Source organism: Lichenostomus cassidix, chromosome 21 (genome assembly GCF_008360975.1).
Source record: "Lichenostomus cassidix isolate B80296 chromosome 21, HeHo_3.0, whole genome shotgun sequence".
NCBI classification, from domain to species: Eukaryota; Metazoa; Chordata; class Aves; order Passeriformes; family Meliphagidae; genus Lichenostomus; species Lichenostomus cassidix.
In genome coordinates this window covers 4,735,721-4,750,509 of record NC_139501.1, presented here as the reverse complement: position 1 = coordinate 4,750,509, position 14,789 = coordinate 4,735,721, and the positions used below count along the sequence as shown (strand labels likewise).

Below are 14,789 nucleotides of genomic sequence, written 5' to 3'. Positions count from 1 at the left end.
TTTCAGTACCTATATCAGCGTCAGAAAAAATCTTTCTGCAAGAAAACTACTTGGAGCTCTTAGTGGATTAGAGTTTTTCTCAGGATCAGGGCTGAATTTGTAGTGAATTCTGTACCCTCCTGGCTGTGTGTGAGTGGTTCGGTGAGTATTAATGAACACAGGAATGCTGCAAAGGTAACTTCCTACCGCGGGGCAAAGGAGCTGAACTTCCGAAACTGCGCTGATCCAGCTCAGGGTGTTCATGCTGTGAATGAGGCTGGAGGGATTCTCCTCACGCTCAGCGTGTGCAGCACAGATGGGGGGCGGTGGGAGCTGCAGGGCTGCATCCTGCGCGGCTCGGGGCGGTGACAAGGGGCTGAGCTGAGCTGAGCTGGGGCAGCGGAACCTCCCCGGCCAGCCCCGCACTCGGCCGAGATGGGGCTGAGCGGGGAGCTGCTGCTGCTGCTGCTGCTGCTGGGGCTGGGGATGATCGGAGCGGCGAGCGGCAGGGTGAGAGAGACGGGAGGGGAGAGGGGCTGGGGGGTGAGAGGGGTAGGGAGGTGAGAGGGACTGGGGGGGGAGAGGGACAGGGAGGTGAGAGGGACTGGGAGGGGAGAGGGGCTGGGAGGAGAGAGGGACAGGGAGGAGAGAGGGACTGGGAGGTGAGAGTAGCCGGAGGGGTGAGCTGGACAGGGAGGAGAGAAGGGCAGGGCAGGAGATGCTGCTCTAGCCGTGCTGGGAGCGCTGCAAGGCGGGAGCGCAGCGGGCAAACTCCCGCGGGCATCGCCTGACGCTGCGGGTGCGGTCCGCTTGTCGCCTGTCCGCCCCTTGTCACCTGTCCCCCGCTTGTCGCCTGTCCCTTGTCCCCCGTCCCTTGTCGCCTGCCCCTTGTCATCTGTCCCTTGTCGCCTGTCCCTTGTCGCCTGTCCGCCCCCTGTCCCCTCCGTGCCCCTGGCTTGCCCTGGATCCCCTGTGATCTCTACAGCGACTTCAAGTCCTGCGCTTAAGTGTTCTTGGAAGCTCAGCCTGTGCCCTCTGACTATGTCGTCATTTCTTCTTGGCTTCCCAAAGCAATGTCTGATCGTTTTTCCTGGATTTTCATGAGAAATAGTTGATTCTGCCGGCTTGTTGGAATGTTTGTAAGAACTGTGAGTGTCCTGGCTAGTACAGAACTTAAACCCATATCTGTTTTCATTGTTTACACAGGAAGAGCTTGTTGTGCTCTGTTGGTTCCCTAGAACTCTTCCCTATTTAAATAGAAAAGCCTTTTAATTTACAGCAAGGATCTGATGTGCTGCAGCCTCACGTTTTGCACTGTGAAAAAAGGAGGAAAAGCTTATATGTAAGGTTAGAAAAACAAATACAGTAATTTCAGAAATACCACATCTGCCACTGAGCTGGAAAAAACCCACGCCTGTTACATAATTTTTAAAAAGTGATTTGTTAAAGAAAACTTACTTTATTTTTGAGGGAGACAAACTGGTAAGGCAATAGTTCTTGAGTGACACTACTTCTTGGGTTTTTTCTTATTCATCTGAGATTCTCTAAAAGTTCCCAGCCTCAGTCCCTGTGTCAGACACAGTAATTGAATATTACTTTTGCCATTTTGAACAACTAAGTCACCAGAGTTATCAGAAATAGCCTGAAGTTTTTAACAGAAGAGATGGTGAAATGTGTGTATTTTTCCAAATACATATATAATATACACCCTGTCTTCCTACAAACTTGGACTTCTATAATTTTTGCATGCTGTGAATAGCTCCCATATTCTGTGCATCCTCCTGCTTTCTCATTCTGGGAAGATGCTTTCACATTCTGCTGGTGAGTGGCTATGGAGTAGAATTCCTGGCAGTAAGCAAAGAGATGTTTTCTCAGGGAGGGGAGATGTGGAGCTGTAAACCTGTTGCTGTGTGGCTCCTGCTTTACAGAAGTGCAATACAGGATGGGAGAATAAATGACATAATGGACCTAACCTTTGAGAGAGATGTGCAGCAAAGCAGCTTTGAAAGAAAATTTATAGTTTGAATATAGTTGGTACAGCCTGGTACAACCCCAGCTGATTTGGGGGAGGATGTCATCTGGAAACTAAATTTCAACAGGATTATTTTTGTAAATGTCAAGTTTAAACATTTTAGACAGAATTCAGTTTTTCCTGTCTTCAGCAGGTCTGCTAGCTCAGCAAACAATGTCTCTGTACCTCAAGTCCTTTCCATAGAAACAGTTTTTACAACAGAAGCCTCAGTGACTTCATTGTGGTTTCACATGCGTAAAAAACATTTTACAGATGTAGTTCCTCTTCAGACTCCTCTGACTGGCAGCTTAGGTTTGAAGGCAAATGTATGAAAAGGAGATCAATAGAAATGTAGATGTGAGCTAGGATTAAAATATATGCTTAAATATCTTTGTTTAAATGGCCTTGAGTGAAAATGAGTGTTATGTGAATGGATTTATATATATTCATCCATTACATTACCATGTTTTATTTTTATTATTTAAGATACTTCAGTGTAATTACACATAAAGTCCTTTCAGTTGGTGTGGAGATTGCTGTTAGCTCATTTCTCTCCAGGGACAAATTAAGTCACCTGCACAGTTGTCTCTGCAGTGCAAATGGGAAAATGATCCAAACAATGCAGGAACAGCAGAGAGTGTGGAGTCACTGACTTTGTGTTCATAACTTCTTAGGTATTGCTCAATGCAGAGGCATTGCAAAAATCTCCCTAGGGAGTTAAGAAGTCAAAGACAAGCATAGTTTACCCATTTCTATGCCAAAATGTGTTGCTTAATTTGATGTGCATAGAGCTAAACTAAATTTCATGTTTAAGAATGCTAATGCTTCTACTTGAGTTATTTGACTTCTACTTGTACTAGTCAAATTAAATGAAGTCTCCCAAAGCCTTAATTTTGTCCATATAAATTTCTTTTAAATCATCTGCCATTAGACACTGCTACCCAAAATCAGAAGCTCTAAGGCTGTAATGCAAAATGTGCAGCATCAGGTTAGTTTTCTTTCACACAACCTGCTTGCAGAACATTGAATCACAGCAAAAACAGAGGATAAAATAAGGACTTGTGAGAGATACAAACAATAGCAAAATGCAAAGATTGTGAAACAGAAATCTGGCCTCACTCATCAGTCTTTCAGCCCAAAATAGCCAATGCATGTGGATGCCAGACAGAAATATTGTATGGCCAAACTGGGACTCTAAGATTGGTGACTTTGGTAGAAAATTGGGGTTTTGTAGCAAAGGAATCCAGGAGAGTTTTAAAACTAGTAAAAGGGCTACACTTCCTCTGACATTTGACAGCTTTGATTCAACTAGTTTGTGTTGGCTGCAGCTACTAAATGAATTCCATCCTTCCAGAGCAAACCAAGCTGAGCTCATGTGTGTGTTTGAGCAAATTGTAGCTAAGCCAGTCACAAGTCCCTCTGAGTTTCCCATAATGTTCTTTGAGGACAGCTGGGAAGAATTCATCAATTGTAAGTCACTGAGAGCTCATCAGACCCAATTTCAGGGAGATTGCATCAGACAGCAGAGAGATCCTTCCAAGCCCAACTTCAGAGAGCCAGGTGTGACCCCAGCAACCGACAGGTTTTCCTGTCTGCAGCTCACAGGGCAGGATTTACAACAGACAGTGAAGAGCATGAGATAAGAACAAAGTTTTTTTTTGCCAGGAAACCTCATCAGCAGGATAATTTGTGATGTGGTTTATTGTATTTCTCCTTCTTCCCCCCACTGTGTCTGCTCTTGCAGTGAAGTTTTATATTTTGAAAAGGCTCTCAGTTGCTTGTTTTAGTGAAGCTGATCATCATGGCTGCAAAAATGGGATGACAACACTTGATCTTTCCTCTTTTAATAAAAAAGGAACTTAATATTTTTTAATAAAAAAGGAACTTAAATGGAAGATACTTTTGATGAGAGCAGAGCCTTTTTCTCCATCAGATTTTAGTGTCAGCTCAAGTTTGCAAACAGGATGATTTATCATTTTCCATCCTATGGTAGGTAAACTCAGGAAGAATTTTCTCTGCCTTCACATTCAGAAAGGGTTTTTTGGACACTGACCATTGAGTAGGTTGGCAAAATCCTGTTTGTCATCACAGCTAAGTAAGAGGTGGAATATTTCAAGGAGCTGCATAAGAAAATACTGAATTCCCTTTAAGAAATAGTTGAGGGTGGGAAATGTTAGTCTCCTTTGTCAGTAATGTGAAGACACAATAGATATTCAACATGTTTTTCAGTAAGGAGGAAGGATATTTTCATTACCAGCCTCCCGAGAGCTTGTTCCTGTTTTGATTTCTCCTTTTAGTAATGATTCCCCTAAATGTGTGTAGATTATGCATGGAGCAATCTCTTCCAACTGCAGAAAGCTGAGCAGTGTCACATCCTTTTTAAACAGAGCCTTTCAGGTCTAGCAGGAAACTCCTACACTTGTCCTACCTAACAGGAACCTTCCTTTCAGTGAGTCTATTTTTCCCTTTGAAAACAGTCTCCAAGTCATCAAATAATTTGACACTTGTTCATTGAAGTAATTGAGCTGTGCTGATCAGTGTGAGCTGAAATTAGGCACCCTTAGTATGAGTATTAATTAGGCATCCATTAGTATTTCATGACTGCTTCTAATGCATTTAACCTGCAAAGGTGCAATTTTTGGAGACATCAAGGATTTTCAAAACATCAAGGATTTTCACTCTCAGGAAGGAATCACAGAGTATGTGGAAAGATAAAATCCTTTTTTCCCTTTCCTTTGGAAAGATTGACTGAGGTTATTGAGCCACTTTACAGTAAATGTTTCTCCCACAAGCCCACAGGTAGGAATTTAGGATTCTCTGGTGTTTTGTCAGATGCTGTTTGAGCTGTGGCAGATGAGGATTAGGGACTCAGCCCTTTGGATTGAGAGGTGCAGTAGTGACCAGGTGTGATGCTAATCTCAGAGTTCCACTGCGTTCTTTTGAATCTAAAACCTGCAGAAATCACTTTGTTCATGGTGGAGGATCTTTGAAAAACAAAGGAAGCTCAAAGCACTTACAAGTGCATTAACTCTGCATTGCCCTGCAGCCCCTTGGCTTCTGCTGTGCTCTGTCTCATTGGGGCTTCATCAGTGCCTTGGAAAGGAAGGAGCTTGTAATTGCTCTGGTCTTTAGGTGTTTGTCTCTTTTGAGTCTCTAATTCGGGGTCAGAATGGGCTTGTGGCTCATGACTTCCCTGTGATTTCTCCTAGGAATACTCATTGCCTTACACACCACAGTTTGCAGAATGCAATGATCCCAGCACTGAGTTCTATGATGAAGAACTTAATAAATGCTGCAGCCAGTGCCCACCAGGTAGGTTGTAATTCAAACTACTTCACACAGCCAAAGTCACTCGATTTTTAGATTACTTATATATCTAAAGTGCATCAGATTTTTGCTGCTATAATATATTCTTCCTCTAAGAGAATAAAACACTGTGACTGCAAAACACCTGCAAAAGAGACACATTGTCCATCAGAATTGGAATTTTCCTACAAGGTTAACCTGGCTGGGGCTTACCAGGAATTAAGTTCTGAGCTCATGTAAGCACAGCTCTGCATGAGGTTTTCATTAAAGTAATTGAAGTAATTTTAGTCAATTAAATTTCGTTGGAGGAGGAGCAACAGCTCACTAAGGGAATTACAAAAATTAGGCAACACAGACCCAAGCCCACTAATAACAAATACACTGTAAAACAGGGCATGAAGTAAAGCTTAGTTTCTGTATTATGATAATATCACTTAGACAAGGGGTTTTCCATTAGACAGGTCAATCTATGATTAATCATTAAGGGAGTTTTGTTGTCTTTTACTGTAAATCAGACACTGCAGAGCACTGTCAGACTGGGGACAGGACTGCAGACACTGAGCTGTCCTGGCTTACGCTCCTGGGGTGGTTATTAGTGATCTGTAGTAAGCAAAAGTCACTGTGGATTTTAGGGTTGGGGGTTTTTTGGGAACATAGTAGTGTTCTTTGGAGATTTTGCTAGTTGAGTTTTTGCAACAAGTTGTAACTATATTATTACATTATATAAAGGAAAAAACCTGCCTTTTTTTCCTCATTACATGCTGAGCAAAGAAAACTTGTCTCGATAAATGCTGAGTTTCTGTCAAATCCGGAAGTTTAAACAGGAAATCAGTATTTGCTGAAACAGCTGCAGTTTCTGAATTAACTGAAATTATCTAGATAGATCTGTCGAACTTCCTTTGTTCATGACAGACAAAAGATGATAATTCATAGATAAAACTTTTCTATTGTGTTATGTACTGTTCAGTACTAAATCAGTCTAAATCATTAGCAGGATGATTAGAGTTTAAAGCTTTAAGGAAGTACAGGGAAAAACGAAGTATTTGGAAATAATTCATATGGCTCACCTCCAGGGCCTCTTCTTTTGAAAAGAAGATTTTCAAAAAAACAGATTCTCCAAGCAGTTCCAAAATTTTTTTCACTGTTATTCCTGCTTTGAGTATGTTTTCCAGGATATTTCTGTAAAGGATATGAGACATTGGCATTTATCTTCTTTCTCCTTTCACACAAAAGGGAAACAGCAATTGAGGTGTTTTCTCCAAAATGAATGTATTGGAGCTCATATTCACATGCTCCACCACTGTACTGAACTCTGTTGGTGGTGAGAAGCTTCAGAAAAACTACCTTTGATAGCTTTTGACTTTGTCTGGAACGCCAGCAGTTTCAGAAACTCCCTGCTTGGCACTGCTAGGGCTGATGGAGAGGTGAGGGAGAAAGAGTGAGCTCATGTCCCTTTTGTGGTGAAGTTCTAATTCAGGTCTGTTTGTGATTTTTCTTGATTTTGCCCTCTCCACTCACTGCCTGGAAAGGCAATAAGGGCAATAAAATCACATCATTCTGGCATGTGCCTGACCTTGGGTGTGAAAAACCTCCCTGAGTTCCCACAAAACAGCTGTGAAGGTGAAATGTTTGGTTTTTGTATTGTGGTAGCTGCATTAATGTGTGCTGAGGGGTTTTGCTCAGGACTGAGTCTGTCATGTTTTGAAAGTGGCTGGAATTCACTGAACTGAATGCAGGAAAAGAGGTCAAACATGGGTGGACACAAATCAGATTTTCCCTGTAGAGACATGCACTGCTCCTTTACGTCAATACTTGCTTGGTATAAAATACCAGCCTGATAGTGTCAGTGAAGGGCAGGAGTTCTACAGCTAAGTATAAAACTGAATTCTTAGTGATCTTTTCCAGTGGGATGCTTTTGGTTTGGGTTATTTTTCTGTTCTAGGTCAGTACAGGACAGGGAGCTGCAGTGACACTGTGGACACAAAGTGCAGCCCCTGCAGACCCAAAACCTACACAGCCATCTGGAATCGCTCTCCACAGTGCTTTGCCTGCTCACCACCCTGCAGGAAAGGTAGGCTTTGCTCAAAGGCTGGGCTTGGTTTAACCTTGGCTTTTCTCCTAAGAAAGCCAGGAGGTTTTGCCAATCACTTGTGTAGTCCTTGTGCTTTTGGAATTTGTAAGGTTTGGGGATAAGAATGAAGGAAAAGTCTTGCAGTGAGTCCTGGTCCTTTTTCTCTTTAAGTCCTAGAAATGAGACACCAATCTTATATTATTGAAAACTAAGGCACTACATCACTAAAATAATTCCAAATGCCACCAGTAGAATAAGTTCCTACTTACAATGTCCCGTCAAGAGATCTTCAGACCTGACTTGGACACGGGTAAATGCATAATTACATTTCCAGTGTCCAGTCATTTCTCATTTTGTCTGCTGAAGTGACAACAGCAAACATGGGTTGTGATATTCCCATCTTAATTTTATTTATTGTGCAAAGCAGCAGCCAGTGGGAGCACAGTGGTTCTGTTCACTGAAGCAGCTTAACAGTACACAAGGTAGAATATTGTAATTTTGGCTAATAGATCACCTGCATTAACATTCTCAGCCATGCTGCTCTCCATCATTCCATCATGGTGTAGAGCATTATATACTTGATTCACTGAGAAGTAAGTTTTAATGATACAGTCCAGGCTGAAAGGACCTTTGGTCTCATCTGTATAGATAATCTTACAAAGCTGGTTAATAACAGCATGAAAATGCCTGTAATAAAACCCCAAGCACTTTAAATACAGTTACACAACTGCACAGACTGAAAATCTCAGCATGGCCCTCAGGTACTTTAGTAATGAACACAAATGGGCATGTTTGGGGTTATGACAAAATATAATACAGAGTACAGAGTTCTAAGTGTGCATTCTGCAGATGCAAATTTCTTCTTGCTTAGAGAGAGAAAATGTAGATATTGGGGCATATAACACATTTGGTTTCTGGAGCTATACAAGCCAAAACTTGTGGTAATTATGAACATCACCTCATGTTCACTCAAACCACTGCAGGCTGTGATTGTAAATGCTGCCAATGACATCTTGCTTTATTCTTGTTTTCAAACCAGGGCTGGTACAGAATCAAACCTGCACGAGGTCCCAGGACAGGATCTGCAGCTGCCCACCCCACAAATACTGCGTTTCCAAGCTGGATGAGTACTGTGAGGTGTGCAGAACACACAGAAAATGTGGCAAAGGTTTCCGGGTTTCCAGAAAAGGTAATTTAACTTTGAATTTTCTGCTTGCTGAACACTTACTCTGCCCTAATACTCTACCCTTGTGCATTCTTTTTAGGGTTTGTTTTTACATTCTACACTTTACATTTTACATATTATATTATTTTTATATTTATTTTCACAGGTAGGCATTAACCAGAGTAACAGTATTCTCCAGAGGTGTACCCAAAGGGACAACATGTTGCAATCTCTTACTGTCACATATCATAAAGTTCTCAATCCAGCTTAATCTTCCTTTGTTTTGCTCTACTGTGTGATTTATTCTGTACAAGTGACTGAGATTCAAGGCCACTTAATCACTCCTTAAATGCTTGGAACAGGGCTTCAAGTGGAATTTTGAGTATGGTAAATAATGATGACTCCATGCTGTCCTGCAGAATTGATCTGGTTTTATTAGCTGATGGAATTCACCACTCTGATAATATATCTGTCTCAAGATGATAAATAATTTTCAAAAATTTGAAACACTGAATATTTTTAAAAAATAGGAATCATTTGAGAAGATGAAGAACTCAACAGTATAGTAGTCAGTCAGGAACTTGTGAAAAAGCTCAGCTTTGTCTGCAGCACCACATTTGAACCTTCTGGTGAGACTGAAATCTTTAAAAGAATTGGCTATTAAGGGCACCAAGCTAAGAGCTGGTTAATCTTCTCTTTGGGTTGGGTGCTTCAAGTGAATATCTTCTGTGACAGTCACAGGCTGTGTTTTTGCACTGTCTCTGTATCACTGCCAGGACCTCCTGCAGACCTTGATTATTCATTCTTGTTTCTCACCAGATGAGTAACTGGAGTTTTCCTCTTTGTTTGAAGGGACAGAGAGCACAGACACAGAATGCAAACCTTGTCCTCCTGGCACGTTTTCCCCTGAGGAATCCTACAGCACCAGCTGTACACCCCACACCATGTGAGCCTCTGTCCTGCCCAGCAGCAGCCTTGACTGTGCAAAAATAGGATTTTTGTCTTTCCTAACTTCTCTTTCTGTCTGTTGCAGCTGTAAATCAGTGGCTGTTCCTGGGAACAGCACGAATGACACTGTTTGCAGTGACTCAGGAACAGCCACAGCTCTGCCTCACGCCATTTTGAACCTCCTGACCCACAGCTCACCTTCCCACAAACCTGAGATCATAACTCAGCCTGTCATACTAAACTCTGTACCTGACCTGTCCCACATCACTGGTGAGCTTTAACTCATTTAAAGTCACTTATGCCTGCCCAGGAATGAAGTTTATATTTAGTTCTCTGTTTCTTTCCAAGAAAATCACCTGTGCCCAAACAGAACCTCAAAAGAGCTCAATTAATTCAATTAATTTGCTCGTAGTGAATTGCATTTTTCCCCATGCAACTGCACTACCCCAGTGCATTCTACTGTCCTTGGAAATCTGAAAATATTTCTAAAAACCCCCAAACTAGATTATACAAGGCATTTCCTGAGAATTGCTGCTACAGCTGGTAGAAAAGGTTGTATCTTAAATTCTGGGCTGAGGCAAACTTAACCTGGTGGGAGATTTTGGAGTCTTCTGTCAGCATTGCCAGGCTGTGCTCTCTGCTGTTCACAGCCCAGGGGAAGGCAAAGATGTTCAGGTGCATTCTGAGCTACCTGACCTTGTATGTGACAAACCCTTGCTTGCCCAGAGAAATACCTTTTGTGACCAAAGCCAAAAGTCTGTTCTCACTTTTCAGGAGAGGAGAATTCAACTGTATGAAGTGGTGATGACTGAAATGAGACCTTGGTATTTGACAACTGAGGCATAAATATGAATGTCAGATATACACAAAACGTGTGAATTTAGCTTTTGTAGCCATGCACAGAAACTACAAAACTAATTAGACCCTTTGTCAGATCAATAATAATTGTCCTTATTTATTTATTTATTTATTTAATTTATTGTCCTGCTAAATAATTTGTCCTTTTTATTTATTTTCAGGAGCAGTAGCAGGGCCATTGTTATTGCTTCTGATAATTGCTCTTTTGGGGTATTGCTTAGTCTCCAAAAAAAAAGGTAAGATTCATGAAGTGAAAGCAAGCAAATCTGCAAAAACTGTGAAGTGTCACCTTATTTCCCATTAACTTGAGCCTGGTGATCAACGGAAGTTAATGCTTTAGAAGATAACAGCTCTTTTCAAATCTTGTTTTTCATATTTTTGGTAATTGTCTAAACACACAATTGGAGTTGGACAACTGTGCAACAGTTGTGCTTCTGCTAAAGCTTGTGAAATATTTGGTCATCATTTAAATATTTGACATTTTCAGGTGTTATAATTAAAAAGACATGACTGTGGTTTATTGTGTTCAATACCTATTCTCACTGACACCATAGAAGTAAAATTATGAATTCATGCAAAGGCTTCTCTTCGCTTCCTGGCTAAATTTAAGTCACAAAATTAATACAATACAGCTTTCAATGTTTTCAAACGGTGTGTCATAAATGTACATTTGGGGTTTATTCCAGGCACAGGGGATCACTCAGACAGGTTTGGGTGCTAATAATAAAGACTGGGTGCTAACAATAAAGTGTCTTTTCTCCCTTGCAGACCTTGTCTACTCTGCAGCAGCTACAGAAGCAGATTTGGTGAGTGTCCTCTCTTTCCATTTCTTCCATTTCTTTAAAAGTTATACAGAAATCATACACTCTCACCTAATTACAAGTGAAAGAAAACTGCACAGAAAACTGGAGTGAGAATGGGGTGGTTTGGTCCCCAAGCCAGGGTGTAAGATGTACCTTGTGTACCCCAATAATATACCCCAAATTTATGTGAGGCTAAAATCAGCAGTAAAACACAGGTGGGGTTCAGAAAATCAGATTTTACAGCCTTTGGTCCCTAATCAGAGTAGTGCTGTGGGTGCTGTCAGGAGATGGGGGCATTTTGTTGAACCCCTAATGAGCTGTTAAGAATTTTACTTACACTCATCATTATGCAAATGAAAATAATTGAATGGCTTGGGTTGGAAGGGACCTTAAAGCTCCTCTAGCTCCAACCATCAGTGGTTTCTTTAGCTGCCAAAATACTGAGCAGTTCTTTGTTAGTTTGTTTTGTTTTGTTTTTTTTTAAAGATTAACCTTTTGCATTTCTCTGCAATGTTCCAGCCTTTTCCCCCTCCAGAAAAACGATGTGACAAAAAAGTGAGAGATGCAGAATTGCAGAACTCCAGGAGCTCTGAACAGGAGCAACAGCATCCCTTGGAAACCTCTGGGTCCTGCAGCAGCATCCTGAATAATCCAACCAGATTATCAAGCATCAGTCTAATAAATAAAAGGAATGATGTAAAGAAAAGCCCAGAAGGATTTCAGCAACATTTACTTCCAGAAGGTTCTAAACTCCACAGGGAAGACAGACACAGCTCTGCGAGTTCAGGTAGGAATGAGTCTGAATGATCCAGAACCTTTTGTGATTTGATTATCAATTATAAGTTTTTTTTAAAGAGAAGTTTAAATGCCAGGATAAAACATCTGTGTGCTGTTCAGGAGTGAGAAAATTTAGTAACTTTTGAAAAGAAAAAGTGATTGTTTTAAGTTGTCACCCTGAGACAGTAAGGGGAAGGTTTTCTCAGTGGACAAACAGGTATTTAAGGAGTAGGGGATCAGACTTACCTGTGAGTGGAGTTGGAGTCAAAGGGAGCAGTACCAAAATACCATTGTCAAAAGCACTTGAAATGACAACAGATGGGCAGGGAACTGTTTGCAATCCAGGGCTCTGCATTAATTTTTGTAGCCTTTTTATTTTTGTGGTGATATGTGGATTTTATGGTACCAATAAACCCAGTAAAACATTACAGAACCAACTCCACCAGCCTGACTAAATTAATCGAAGCAAAAAGATATTTAGTTTCTATTTTAACTGTGAGTCAAAGAGCTGGATAAAGAATCCAACTGTCCCATTCTGGTTTCATTCTTCCACGTTTAATGTGTTCTGTGTTTATTTGACAGAACATTCTGGCAATGGAGGAACACAGGTGAACGTGACGTGTATTGTTAAAGTTTGTAGCCCAGACTGCAACTCCCAGTGCCCTGAGCAGAATAATTCAACTAGCAGGGATTATGGAAACAATCCTCCTCATTCCCCAGCAGGAGAAGAAACTCCCCTTTCGAAAGAAGAAAATGACTTGAAAAAAGGGACTGAAATTCACATCGCAGTGGAAAATGAGGACAATTTACTTCAAGACTTACTTCCAGAAGAAAAGAAGGTTCCTCTGGGTGTTCAAGATGCTGGAATGAAAACCAGATAAAGGAAATTACAGATCAGTGCTGATTGACTGATGAAATGAATCAAACAACCCCTTTTCTTATAACACAATCATTATGGAAAATGTAACTTTCTTACAGAGATTTGCAATTTCAGATGAATATAGAATCTCATGCTCTCAAAGTTTTAAAGAAACTTCACAGTTTAAAAGAAAAAGCATTCAAATTTTTTAACTGAATGGCCAACTCTTCCATTTCTTACATGGCACCCTAGAAAGACCTTTATGAGACTTGAAAAGGAACATTTTTTATTTTAACTTTATGCCATTAATTTTTCTCCTGAGACTTCTTGCAATGATGGTTTGGGTTCAGGTGTGCCACATGTCAAGAACATGCCTGTGACCAGCACTTCTGAGGGACTGGAGTTAAATTATCATTTTTTCAATGCTCAGGAATCATCCATTTGATGTGAATTTTAAAGCTATAGTATTCAATTTCCTATTTCCCTCGTTGTCATACCTTCCCTCATCCTCCTGGATATTTCTTTTATTATAACAGTTTGTTTTTTCTCACTATCACACCAAATTTCTCAAGTACATATAGGATATCAGGAAGTCAAATCTTTTACACAAGCTTTTTTCACAACTAAAATTACAACTGTTATGTCTAAACACCAGCATTTCATTGCCTGTACATAGTTCATTTTGTTTTAGAAGAGAAAATGTAGACTGAACTGTTGTTATCTTGGAGCAGGAAGTAAGTTCCTTTTGTTGACAACTCTGAGTTTGTCACCTTTGTGTCCTGGCTGATGTAACATGCTTCCCCAACTAATCCTGACCTCATTTTTGAGGTTAACCATAAATACAAAATATTCTCCCTGTGCTCAGTGACTATTTGAGCAGATCCCTGTGATTACCTTTGCCAGAGAGCTCACTGCTCTCAGGGCAAGGGCTCTCCACAATGGCAGAGCATCATCTGTAATAAATGGAATTGACTCAAGCCTCAGAACCTGAAAATCCTGTTCTCCTTCACTGCTTGATGACGCTGCAGCTCCAACCACCTCTTACAGAAAATTAGTGGAGGTTCTCCTTGAATGAAGTGCTTTGGAAGCCAATATTTCGGAACCCACTTCCCATAATTACATTTTACATCTGTGACTTAACTGACAATTGTGGTGGCTGTGATCAACTAGAATCTGCAGTCCAGAGTCTGAATCCCATGGGAGTGAAGTCATACAGTGACATAAATCTTGTTTTATGCCGCAGAAACACTATTGGATTATGTGATCACTGAACTCCCTTCCCAATAAACTGTCCTCATCTATCTCGAGATATACACAGTGGTTACTTCTGAGATGTAAAAGAATCTTTTGGAATAACATTTGTTCTATTTGTCCTATTCCATAAACTGCAAAAGAGTATTCAGATGATGAAAATACAAATTTTAAACTTGAGCTATGAGGTTGCTGATATTATTTCTGGAACTGGGAACTAACAAACTGGTCTGTAGTTGAACCATGAAGAAACTTTTTACAAAGTTTTTACAAACTTTTTACAAAGTATATTTAACTTGCACTTGAAGGTAGTTTTCAGGAAAGGCTTTGAAAATGGGCACATTGAAACTACTGCAGAACTGAAGGACTTAGACAAGAACCTAATTTTTCAGACCATTTTGAAGCCCCTGCACTGTAGTATTTTTGTCAGCCAGTGTTTTCTCTGTCATCTTCCACTATTGGGGCCATATGGAAGCAGCAAGGGGAGATTTTTGTAGACGTTTTAAACCATTAAAAATTAGGATGCTGTTACAGTAGTTTACTGAGTTTTCAAATTAGGGTTTGTGACAGAGGGAAAGTCCGTTTTATACTGAAGTAAGAAAAATGAGCTTGCATTTGCTCATAGAGGTTAAAAAATTGAAAAAAATTAAAGAAAAGGAAAAACTGTCTTTTTATAAATACATGTATTCTCAAGTTTCTTGAGCTCTTCGTTAAACAAAATTAAAAAACATTAAACAAAAAAGCCGCTTTCCAGCCGGCTG

The 14,789-nt window shown here is 40.6% G+C and overlaps 1 protein-coding gene across 2 annotated transcripts; it reads left to right on the top strand.

Annotated features, from left to right (window-relative positions):
• The first annotated feature begins 257 nt into the window (after window positions 1-257).
• On the top strand, window positions 258-14,208 carry TNFRSF1B (TNF receptor superfamily member 1B). 2 transcript variants are annotated; one of them, XM_085079833.1, is made up of 10 exons: window positions 259-489; window positions 5,200-5,302; window positions 7,239-7,367; window positions 8,407-8,556; window positions 9,385-9,478; window positions 9,566-9,750; window positions 10,500-10,574; window positions 11,107-11,144; window positions 11,661-11,928; window positions 12,501-14,208. In XM_085079833.1, exons 1-10 carry the CDS (start codon window positions 415-417, stop codon window positions 12,797-12,799), a joined length of 1,416 nt encoding a protein of 471 aa, XP_084935959.1. In that variant the 5' UTR covers window positions 259-414; the 3' UTR covers window positions 12,800-14,208. The 2 variants fall into 2 exon arrangements, with proteins under 2 accessions (XP_084935960.1, XP_084935959.1); XM_085079834.1 differs by lacking the exon at window positions 10,500-10,574 and having other exon boundaries at window positions 258-489.
• Window positions 14,209-14,789: the final 581 nt, after the last annotated feature.

Coding starts and splice junctions, on each gene's coding strand:
- TNFRSF1B (XM_085079833.1), top strand. CDS start 415: ATGGGGCTGAGCGGGGAGCTGCTGCTGCTGCTGCTGCTGCTGGGGCTG. Junction 8,557..9,384: donor TTTCCGGGTTTCCAGAAAAG/GTAATTTAACTT, acceptor CTTTGTTTGAAG/GGACAGAGAGCACAGACACA. Junction 11,929..12,500: donor ACACAGCTCTGCGAGTTCAG/GTAGGAATGAGT, acceptor TTTATTTGACAG/AACATTCTGGCAATGGAGGA.